The 12,106-nt window shown below is 43.7% G+C and overlaps 1 protein-coding gene across 4 annotated transcripts in view; it reads left to right on the top strand.

Moving 5' to 3' along the window:
- Positions 1–12,106, top strand: part of FAN1 (FANCD2 and FANCI associated nuclease 1) — a 42,649-nt gene that overhangs the window by 6,887 nt on the left and 23,656 nt on the right. For 3 of the 4 annotated variants that reach the window (XM_073227093.1, XM_073227091.1, XM_073227092.1), the window contains 4 exons: positions 2,161–2,394; positions 7,064–7,195; positions 8,949–9,057; positions 10,244–10,363. In XM_073227093.1, the coding sequence (XP_073083194.1) occupies positions 2,161–2,394; positions 7,064–7,195; positions 8,949–9,057; positions 10,244–10,363 (595 nt within the window). Of the gene's footprint in view, positions 1–2,160; positions 2,395–7,063; positions 7,196–8,948; positions 9,058–10,243; positions 10,364–10,501; positions 10,606–12,106 lie in introns of all 4 variants that reach the window. The other variant, XM_073227094.1, reaches the window with a different exon arrangement.

Here is a 12,106-nt window from a genome sequence, read left to right as displayed (position 1 = left end):
TAAATTCTAATATATTATTATTCAAGAAAAAAATAGTTTTAACTACTGTTTTTGCAGGATTTAAGGGTGAACTGTTCACCCATCAGATTTTTATTTTAGTCAACTCTTTATTGAACTATAATCTATCAGTCTTAATATGCAATCTTTTTTGAGTTTAAACAGAAAAATTTACCAAAAACTGTGGGTGGTTTCTTTTGTCCTTGTGAAGCTCTGGAACTGTTTCAGCTTGGGAGAGAATATAAAAACTTTTAGAATTTATTTATCTTGCCCACAGTATAAAATACAATACATAAATGTGCATGCACACTTAATTTTCAGCTATCAAGTGCCAAGAGCCCATTGCTGTTGGGAAGATACTAAAATACTAATCTTTAATAAAACATAGGTATAAACAAGGCATACATTATTAAGAAAAATTTGCCTATCAACACTTCAAAAAAGTTTATACTGTAGATTAAAAAAGTAATTGAATAAGTTATATATTTATAGTTAATTGACTTTAGCAGTATTAAATCCTCATCCCTGCAGTATATTAAATGTCTTCTAAATCCTTTCTAATTGTATTTAAGTATTTTATGTTGACCTTATATGTAATATTTTATAAGAAAGTGAACATTAAAACAAGCAGCCCTCTCTCAGTATAAGCTCTTAGCATATGAACAAATAAATAAGATTAATATGTTTTAATCACTATCTTTGGACTTGTAGGAAAATAAGATCCTCAAGGCTGTTTTAGTTGTAATAAAATCACTATCCTTTAAGCTTGTACTTTATCTCTGCATTTTGTCATAGAGCCCAGCAGTGAAATCTCAGTCTCTGATAGCCCCACACAAGGGCAATGCCTGGTTTACCTTATTCTGTTATGCTGAAGAAACAGAAAAAAGCATGCTATTTACATGTTCTTATCCTGGTAGATGGTCACTGTTCATTTGCCATGTTTAATGCTTGGAGCTCCGGGGCTTGGTTCCCTGGGACACCCTTGTGGCTCGGCATGGAGGTGGAGGAAGTGGCCTTTTTATCAGTCCCTGTTGATGGGTTCTTTAAACAAAAATGTTTAAAGAAAGCTTTTTCTGTATTATCCATTTTTCATAGCTAAAGACTTGGCAGGACAGTCACTGAGAATCTGTAAATGGTGGTGTGATGGGAATCTCACGCTCATGTCTCTGATGGTGGCAGTAATTCCCAGACACCCCAGGGACGCAGCTCTGCCTTTGGCTTAATAGCTTGTGGGATGGATAGGGGAAGTGTGAGGTCTTCTGTGGGGCTGGTGGTTCCCAGCTGGGGGTATTTTTGTCCTCCAGGGGGCATCTGGCAACCTGTAGAGGAATTTCTGATTGTCAAGTCATGGCAGGGAGTGGGTGCTACTGGCATTTAGTGCATAGAGGCCAGGGACATTGCTGAGTGTCCTGTAATGCACAGGACAGCCCCTCCCCTGCCAGGGAAGGATTATCCATCTCAAATGTCAATAGTACCAAGTTTGAGCAACCCTGCTTTAGATGGAATCCAAGTTATTTGAGCTGGAGTGCCCATGTGACCCTGGATTTCATTCAAACCTCCCAATCCACCTTGAAGGCATCCAGAATCAAACCGAATTCACACTGAAGTTACCCGGCAATGGCCATGCTCCCGGCCTGCTTTACACAACAGAAAACAGCACCAAACCTTGGCATAGATTTGTACCACTTTCTGGTGCATGCATAAAATTGTGCTGCTTTACCAGGAACCTTTGATAATGACATTTTAAGTAAATTCCTATTATTTAATCTGAATTGTCACTTGAGTCAAAAGTGAGACTTGCTAATGTCAAGTAAAATGCCACATACTTTTACAAGTTTTCCTGATACCTTATACATTCACAGCTAACACAAACTCCATCCTGTTGTTTTATTAAACCAAGCCATCATGAAACCGTTTGGAGATGTTGTTTCATTTAATCCTCAACATGTCCTTAGGTGGGGCTCTGAGCCCCGGCAAGGTTAATTAATGCCCCAGTGTCACACAGCTGCAAGTGGCAGACTTGCTTTAGGCTTAGAATAATAAATGCTATTTACCTTTATTTTGTCTGAAAGTAATTTTTAAAATCTATCATCCACGTGCTTAAAAAAAATGCTTAAATGCAAAAATGTTTTAAAAAAGTTATCTGTATTATCCACTTTTCAGAGCTAAAGACTTGGCAGGACAGTCACTGAGAATCTGTAAAGGCCCCCGGGCTGTGTTCTCCAGGATCTTGCTGCTGTTTTCATTGACTGACTCACTGGAAGATGAGGAAGCTGCCTGTGGTGGTCAGGGACAGCTTTCTACCGTGCTGTTGGTGAATCTCGGCCGAATGGAGTTTCCGAGGTACACTGTCAATCGGAGAACCCAAATCTTCCGAGACAGAGAAGATCTTATCAGGTGGGATCCTGCTAGCTCATTATAATAGCTATGTATTTAAACATCTATGTAAAAAGTTTTATTGTTATTTTTTGCTGGCCACAGTAGAAATGTAAACCCATGGCCAAAACAGTTTCTGAACTTTTTGTGTTTTGTTGTCTTTCTGCCTCACTTGTATACATTTCTAAGACTAGAAGGAGAATATAGAGATATGCTTTGAGTATGGCTGCCAAAGCCAATGAGTGTTGACTTAGAGCTACAGAAATTTTCCCTGGCTTATGTTCCCAAATAACTTTGGCAGGGAGCATTTTTTAAATTTAGACATTTGAACAAACCTGCCTTGTGAATATGTTTTTGGCATGAACAAGGCTGAAGATTAATGTTTTCCTAGTAGTGGAGCTTCAGGTAAAGCTAATGCTAATTTGTGTACTAGAATCATGTACGTAAGGGATTAGACATGTGCACTGATCTGTTTGGGACCGTGGGTATCTGGATGTTTGGTCTGACTGGCCAAAGTTGGTTTCTATAAAGATGGGAATAGGTATGACAGGAAAAAAAATACCTGGATTTTCCTAAAAACCCAGCTTCTATAAGGAAAATCAATTTGAATTTCCTGAAATGTCACTTTTGATTCTTGATTTAGGGTTTAGGACTCAAATTTACTCAAAATTGATTCTGATACTTGATTTTAGTCAAGTCATTTAAGTGTTGTATGTGCTTGCAAAAGTACGTTACTGAAATTATTGAATCAAAGCAGAGTCAATATAAACTGACTTTATTGATCTTTTTTCTTGATCTCTAATAATATTTCCTCTTACTCTGTATTTAGTTGTCTCATGTCTTTTAACTTTTTTGGTTTCAGTGACTTTATGCTGTTCTTTTTTGTGAGGATGTGTATCTGAAGCCAGGTTCCCGTCTCTGTACTAATCAACTGTGAAATCAGTGTGTGCCTCAGTTTCCTCATCTGTAAACAGGAAGGATAATAGTATTTTCCTACATATATGTGCTGATGCATGCAGAGTGCTTGGAGCCTGGACCATGGGGATTGCTTAGTACATCTAGTGTTAGAATTGTCCTGATTATTGGCTTATCTAAAGGAGATTCCTTTTTAGTTCCATGGTTGACAAGTTCAAAAGTGGGGAAGCTGGGAAGAAAAAATCAACTATTCCATATTCTTTTAAGAAATTTGGTTTCCTGTAAATAAGAATAACCAAGACTCCTTTTGTTATGTAGAGGGTCTTAACATGTAAATGAAATTGGATTTAACTGACTTCAGGAAGGGTAGTTGTATGATATCTGGTTCTATGATACCTGGTCTGAGAAACCTTTCTGGCCACCTTGTTCCTTGAAATAATTTATCTTTCTTTTCTTTTTTCTCATTCAATATATGTGAGTCAAGTGTTGAGTCCCTATTATGTGCCTAGGTGGGGGAGATGCGGCCTGAACAGTCAGGGTGTTTGCCACCACGGGGTTGTTTTACTGGGGAACATAGGAAATAAACCAGAATAATTATAGCATGTGAAAGTGTTGTGATAATTGAGAGGCTGGCTGGGAAGTTCTGATTTATAGAACTTCTGCAGAACAGGGAGAGAGTGTCCCTGGTAGGTGACATTCGGTGAGACTTGAGAATGACAAGGAGCTAGCCATGCCAAGGGCTGGTGCCTGCATCCAGGCAATGCAGGGAGCATGTGCACAGGCCCTGAGGCAGGGGAGAGCTTGCCGAGTTGGAGAAACTCAGAAGACCTCTGTGGCCAAAGCAGAGGCAGCTGGGCAAGGGAAACTCAGACAGAAATATGGGGTGAGGGCCTCAGAAGCCCTGGTGAGCAGTCTGGGTTGTGTTCTGGGAGTAACAGGAAGCTGTTGGAGAGGTTTAGACAGGTGAGTGATCTGTTTCACATTTCACGGAAGATTCCTGTGGAATGGGGGGTGGAGGGCGGCAAGAGAAGCTGCAATTAATCAAAAGACTGATTTAACCTTGGTCGTCTAGTGGGAGGTCTTGACTGGGCTAGTTGCAGTGGCACTTGAGAAGTGAATATGTATGAGACATTTAGGAGGTAGGAGATAGGAGACTTGATTATGATCATGATTATCAGACATCAGGGGAGAAGAAAAGGAGTGAAAGGATGGCCTGCTGTTTTGACGTGGGCGGTGGGACCATGAGAAGAGATGGGTTGGGGAAGAGAGGAGCAGGGATGATGCCATCGGGTGGGGTCGCTGGGGTGCCCACCAGCTGTCAGCTGTCATGTGTGGTGCTGGGCTGCTATCAGGAGCTCAGGGAACAGCTCCAGCCTGGAGAGAGAATTTGAGCCCCAGCAAATGGGTGGTGTTTGAAGTCAGGGAACTCAGTGAGATGCCCGAGGGCAGAGAAGGAAGGCGTCTGGCAGCCAGCACTTAGGGGTCAGGTGGAGAGGAGGAGCAGCCTGCACGGCAGGAGGAAGGCGGGGGGGGGGGGGGGCGCATGTGATGCGGAAACTGGGGAAGAAGGTGCCTGAGCATGAGTAGGCACTTGTCTGCATTCAGCAGGCAGTTGAGTGAATGTGGGGCCAGAGAAAGGAAAGTCACATTTAGTGAGATGCGCATAATTGGTGACCTGGCCAAGCACTGCTTCAGAGGAGCCTGTGGAGGTGAGGATTGGTGACAACAGAGGCCATGTGGGAGGAAGGGGAGGCAGTAAAAACAGCTCCCCAGAGGTTGGTTGCAAAAGGCATCAGAGAGGAGCTGTCACTGGATGGAGTGTGAGGGCGAGGCAGCTCGGTTCCGCACGTGTTAAAGGTGCAAGGTACTGGGTGTGTGTGCGCGTATGCGCTGATAAACCGATAGGAAAGGAGGCCAACGATAAAGGAAGAGGGCACATCAGAGGAGGGAGACCCTTGGGAAGATGGGGGGCCTGGGACCTGCACCACGGGCAGAGGGCAGGGATGCAGCGGTGGGAGCTGAGAGGGCCTCTCTGGGGCCTCCATCCCCTCGGGAGAGATCTGATCAAGAGGTGGGTGCCCTTGGGGAGCGGGGCTGCGAAGGCACAGGTGGGAAGAAGCAGTTGTGCAGAGTGGCAGGCAGCCTTCTCCAGGGAGCAGGGCCTGAGGGTGGCAGTAAGTCCTCGTTTGAAATCTGGTCCCCAGTCAAACCAGTCAGCCTGTTCCTGTAATTTTCTTAGCACAGTTCGGAGAGCTGGGTGCAGGCTCAGAGGAAGTGGTCAGCAGGGACACACAGCTAGGGCCAGCCCAGTGAGCACTGTGAGTTCACCAGTGAGGGGGCTGGTTGGCTCCAGGCAGGGCCTGGGGGTGCTGTGGCTGGGCAAGGGGGTCAGGCAGGGGCCCTTGGTGAAACTGGGGAATTGTTGGCCACCAGTAAATGAGCTGGAAGGATTGGAGGTGGAGGTCAGCGAATGAAATGCCTGAAGTCAAGTTATGAGGGTGCTGCAAGCCACCAGAGACAGAGGGTTCTGAGCAGCCATGGGCACGTGGGCAGCCGGAGAGAGGTGGGCCCGCGGCAGGGAGGTCTCAAAACTGAGCGTGCTGCTCTTCATCCTCACAGACATTGAAGTCACTGGCCATCGTGGCTGGAGACATGAGGTGGAGCACAGCAGGGGACAGGAGGCCAGCAGGTGCCCAAAGGAGGAAGCATAGGCTTCCAAGGATTGGGGCTTGCAAGGAGGGAAGGATGGTTTGGAAGCAGCAGTAAGAAGAAAGGAGGACTCTGCCGTCCATCCCGGCCCTGAGCAGCAGGGCTGCGAGGGAAGCAGTGTGCTCAGTGGGTTTGAGGGAAGCCGGGACAGGGAGGCATGACGTACGGTGGGTTTAGTGGCCTCTGGAGGGTGGACTTGGCTCAAGCTTTAAGGTTGGTGGGTGGAGGCCACTCCTCATTCCCCTGGGACAGGCTGGGATGGAGAGGTGCTCCCACCAGGCTGGGCCAGCCTCCAGGTAATTTCTCCCTGTGTCATTCTCTTTTTCTACTGACCTTAAAATGGTCCAATAGCATATGCTAAGAGAATTGGATCTAAGAGTTCATGAGCAAATTTTTACATTTAGAGGCAATTTATTTTGCTCCTATTTGACCATATTTGCACATAGTGATACTGCATGCTTTTCTTTTAGGTGTGGGTCCAAAATACAATGTCCATGGGCTCAAAGTGTTACAGAATCCACAGGGCGAATGTCTTTGTTTCAGTATCTTAAGATGCAATGAGAAGTTATCTTTTTTCAGCTAAGAGGTTTCATAACATTTGAGCATTGCTATCTCCCAAAGAGGGTCTCTGAAATTATTTTTGAAACTTCCAAGTAATTCTCTTAGCTGGGGCAGCATTCATCTGGCTACCTTGGACTAAATGAATAAGTTACAGATCTGCACCTTAATATAATCCTGAAGTCAGTTATCTCTTTATGTGTTTGCTGCCAGGTTGTTGAAGCATTTGTACCAGGAGTTAGAAATGACGAGTTGCTCCATATTACATTTATATAGTGGAACATGTTAAGTAATAATACGGCCTGAATGTTTTAGCTTTCTAGTTGGGAAGCCAGTATTAGTTATTTTAAGCTATTCCAGTGGAATAATATATTAAATTATTACTAGAATAAAACTTAACCCTCATATTTTCAAAATGAAACCAGATCCAGTGGATAGGATGTGGTAATTGTTATGTAAATGCTTAGTGCCTTTGAACCTTGGAAGGCATGCGCTTTTCTCCCCCTAGATATGCGGCCGCTGTGCACATGCTGAGTGACATTTCCACCGCAATGGCTAATGGGAACTGGCAAGAAGCTAAAGAGCTGTCTCAAGGTGCAAAAAGGGATTGGAACAAACTGAAAAGCCACCCTTCCCTAAGGTGAGATTATTTTTAGGTACCTGTCAAAATGTACTTATTGACTATTCCAATCACTTAAGGCAGTTTTCCTCATGAAGAACATACTCCTCTTGTTCTGCGGTCAAACCAACTCTGGAGTTGAATTTTCTACTTGGCTTTGCATAGAGTCAAAGTGCTGTGTAAAACAGAAGGAAATGTCTGAACATTTGAAGTGAACTTTTTAAACTCAGATCCCTGAGCAATCCCTTGGCTTTGAGCCTGCCATCTTCTTAAAAAAGTTTAAGATATAATTAGCACATAACATTCTGTTAGTTTCCAGTGTAAAACAGGATGCTTTTTATATATACTGTGAAATAATCACCACAGTAAATACTCAACATCTGTCACCATAGTTACAAAATTGTTTTTCTTCTTCTTGAGACCTTGATGATCTACTCTCTCAGCAACTTTCGATTACACAGTGCAGTTTTATTATCTATAGTGACACGCTGTATGTTACATTCCAAGACATATTTATTTTATAACTGGAAGTTTTGTACCTTTTGACCCTCTTCACCCATTTTGCCCAGCCTCCATCCACTTAGCTTGCCGTCTGGTGTACTGGTTTCTCTGAGTACTGGTCAGCCGACTTCAAACATGGGGAACCTGGGAGCAGGCTAGAGGTTGTGGGAGGTGTGCTAGACGTGTTCTTCAGCAGAAACTCAAGAACTGTTCATCCGAAAAAGAAAGCCAAATCAAGCACGTACTTCAAAAGTTCAAGTACATAGCACACACATGATCCTTTATTTTTTAGGTTTGATAAATGCTAAGCATAGATTCTGTGTTTATTAAGAAACGTTTTCCTTTATTATATGGTGATGAGGAAAATTAGCATTATTAAATATCTCTTTCAAAAAATCATTTAGGACATCAATTTCATGTAGTAATAATACTGACTTAAAATTCATAGCTGACAGACAGGCCTTTGCTGTTAAGAAAAAAATAACTGAATATTTTGTCCATATTTCGCTTGGGAGTATTCCGTAATTCAGACAGAAAATTGAGGCATTTTTAGAAATGAGATAACTACGTACACTGCAGGATTTTCTTAAGATAATTTAGGTGAGTTTGTTAACATTTCTCAGACAAGACAGCAAGGCACACGATTAAACCAATTAAGAGATGATTTTCTTCATTAAAAAAAGAAAAGAAAAAAAAATAGCCAGGAAGTCAGATTACTGTAGAACAGAGGTTGGCAGACTTTTTCTGCAAATGGCCAGTTGGTCAGTATTTTAGGCTTTGCGGCCACCTGGTCTCTATTGCTGCTACTTAACTCTGCAGTTTTGGCAGAAGCAGCCCCAGGTGGAAAGTGAATGGTGAGTAGGGCTGTGTGCCAGTACAACTTTACTTAAGGACCTGAAATGTGAGTCATTATAATTTCCATGAGCCACAGAGTATTCTGCTCTTGATTTACTTTAACCTTCTAAATTGTGAAAACCGTACTTAGTTGCAGGACATACAAAATCAGGTAGTGGGCCCTGAATCTGACCCAAGGGCCATAGGTTGTACCATCGTAGAATATTAGCAGCTCTCATTTTACTGCACTAGGTGACCTAGGAAATGGTAGCTGACTATTAGAATGTAGGTTTGTGGTACAGAAAACTGTGTACAACTGACAGTGTTTAGAATGTCTTTTTAAAAGATAGGAGTTCAGTGTGCTTTATCACTTCTGATATAACTGTCTTACAAGAAATAAACCAAATGACTAAACTGCTGGTCTATGTCTTCATTTCAGATACCATGAGAATTTACCACTTTTTCTGCGGTGCTTTACTGTTGGGTGGATTTATACGAGAATTTTGTCTCGGACAGTTGAAATACTGCAGAGACTTCACATGTATGAGGTTAGAGCATAAGCCCCTGCCCCCGGCTTTCACTGATTTGTCGGCAGTAACAGGAGAGCCTGCTGGCTGATGTGTTTCACGTGTTTGGTCAGCACACAGCAGTGTAATGAGAGAATACTGGTGGGGGCAGCCAGCCGATTCCTGGGTTAGTAGGGTGCTGGCTGAAGATTACCAACTGTTTCATCTGCTCGTGAGCTGATGAGTGTATCCTGGGATGCCTGGGAGTCCTGGACAGAGCCCTAGATGGAGCCCCCCACAGAGCCTCTGCCACCTGAGCCTGAGCCTCTTTCCAAACTCCCTGTGTGATGCGGGACGTCTCTAGAAATCTCTGAGGTGGAGACCTCACATTGGCTTGTGTTGCCCTGACAGCTGTCATGGATTGTCTGGAAATAATTTATAATCACAAGTCAGAAATTTGGTCATATCCTTCCTTATACTGAACATTCTGAGATTGCTAGAGTTAGATTTTATGTTACATTTCTACATTGAAAAGTGGTGTTTTACAAAGAAGAGGTGCTCAAGTGAGGCTTCTTGACATGGGGTCCATGAATCCCTGCAGGATCTATGGGATTGGCTTCGGGGAATCTGTGTACCCCACAGTTGTGGGCATATGCGGTTTACATTTTTCTTAGAGGACTCATTAGATATTTCAAAGAGATCTGTAAATCACAAAAGATTATAACATAAAGAATGACTGAACAGTTTGTGTGTAAATCTAGACCACAGTCTTCCTTTCCTGTTAAAGTGTTTAGATGAAGATGCCCCTCATTACTATCCTGACCTGCCCACCTCCAAAATTCCTCATACCACTAGCCCTGTGACCTGCTGGGTTCCCAGGAGCACATAGGTTTGCAGCCCCCACCAGTGCTTGGCTGCCTAGAACTTGATCCTGTGCAGCACTGCTGGTTGACCTGGTTTGCAGAGAACACCATGCAATGTTCACAGACCTCTGTATGCTCACCATTTGGCAGGGGACCTGGCTGAAAGGTAGGAATGCCTCCAGGAGCTCAGGCCCACTCCAGAGAGACATTTCCAGGTCCCTGTCCTGTCAGTCTGGGGTCCTTGGCATTATTTTAGAATGGAAAGATAAGCTTTATAAATATACTTTGCCACTCTTAATGGCTTCTAAATACAGTTACACTTTTCTGATGCGTACATGTCTAATAAGCTTTTGTTGTTTTAACAGGAAGCAGTCAAGGAACTTGAAAACCTTTTGTCCCAGAAGGTATATTGCCTGGACAGTAGAGGCCGATGGTGGGACAGACTGGCTCTCAACCTGCACCAGCACTTAAAGCGCCTTGAACCGGTATTCAGTAACCAGCTCCACCTGTGCCTTTTTATCTTTTCTACTTTTACATAAATTAAAAATATATAGCAAACTGTTAATACCTTAAAAATTGAAATGTAATTAGATTTATTTTTTTAACATTCTTTTTTTTGTCAGTGCTCTTCCAACCCCAAAATAACAGGGGCACTATCCCCAGCAGCACAGTGGAGACAGACCTTGGGGATGAGGAATTCAGATCTTAGGAGTTAAGGGAGTGAGAGGTGAGATGGTGCCCTCAGCAGGTGCTTTCAAGGAAGGTTCTTCTTCTGGTGGGAATTGTGATTTTACTCAGTTGTTACACGGGCCCCAGGTGGAAAGGTTGATGAAAGAAATTCCTTTCCAAGGGGGAATATTTTGGCTGACTAGCCTGGAGCGGGCCACCACCTCCCCTGCACTGTTGTTCTCTGTGGGGGGGATCCTGGGAGTCGGGCCTGCAGAGGCTGCTCCTGCTGCGCCTGAGACAACAGGGGCTCTTTGTGTGGCTGCCCACCGTCCTTGCATTTGTGCTGAATGGAGGGGACTGTGCCTCTGGGAGCTTTGTTTTTTTCCAGTGGTGTATTAAGTGAATCAGGGTGATGTAGGAGTGGAAAAATTGATCATGGGTGTGGAAATAGGGCATACTGTTTTTACGGCCTTAAACTGAAAAAGTGCCTTGTTACCTAAAGTGCTTCAAGCTGGTGAAATCTGTCTTCTCTCCTGGAGGCCCACGCGGGGCTTCCTCTCGGTGTTCTCCCAGGCTGAGATGGCCCACAAGCAAATGTGGAGGAAGGTTGTGTTTATGTTGCTTCTTTCTTTCATTGAAATAAAGGTTCGAGAGAGTTGACAGACTCCCCTTCATTCACAGTCTGCTAATAGGTGCGCGCCACTCACACTCAGGGGTAGACAAGCGTGGAGCTTAGTTTTGAGACTGATGGAAAACCCTAGTCTTTTTAGCTTTTTCCCAAAGATCTTGCAGGCCACACTCATAGTCTTCATTACGTTGTTACCCTTCCTTTCATTCTCAGCACCAGTCTCCAGTGATGCAAACTACCAGCCGAGTGCTTATTCCTGCGAGGTGCCCAGCAGCCAGCTGGTGGGCCGAGGCGGGGTGGCCTGGCCATCCCCTCCCGGGGGCCAGGTTCACAGCGCGCGCCAGTGCCTCCTTCTCTCTTTGCAGTTCCTTTGGCCCCTCCATTCCTGGTGGCCTGGTCCTTGACTGATTTTCCGTTTTGTTTTGTTTTTTAATTCCTTTTACTGTAGTAAATATATATATAAGTAAAACTTGCCATCTTAACAATCTTTAGTACGATTCAGTGGAATTGATTAAACTCACAAGTGCAAGCATCACTACTGCCCATTTCCAAACTTTTGCACCATTCCAAACAGAAATTGCCCTAAGTAATTACTTCCCATCCCTCCTCCTCCCAGTGCTGGTAACCTCTAACCTGTTCTGTTTCTATGATTTGCGTGTTCTAGATATTTCACATAAGTGGAATCATATAGTATTTGTCCTTTTGTGTCTGGCTTATTTCACTTAGCATAGTGTCCTCAAGATTCATCCATGTCATGGTGTCAGAATTTACTTTCTTTATGGCTGAATAATATTCCATTGTATGCATATGTCACATCTGCTTTATCTATAGATGGACGCTTGGGTTGTTTCCACCTTTTGGCTGTTGTGAATAATGCTGTTCAAAACTCTGCTTTCAGCTCTTCTGGATATAGACTCGGAAGTGGAATTGC

The sequence above is a fragment of the Manis javanica genome, chromosome 18, assembly GCF_040802235.1.
Source record: "Manis javanica isolate MJ-LG chromosome 18, MJ_LKY, whole genome shotgun sequence".
In the NCBI taxonomy this organism is placed as follows: Eukaryota; Metazoa; Chordata; class Mammalia; order Pholidota; family Manidae; genus Manis; species Manis javanica.
The sequence above is the reverse complement of the archived record's forward strand: the minus strand, read 5'-3'. Positions and strand labels throughout refer to the sequence as shown.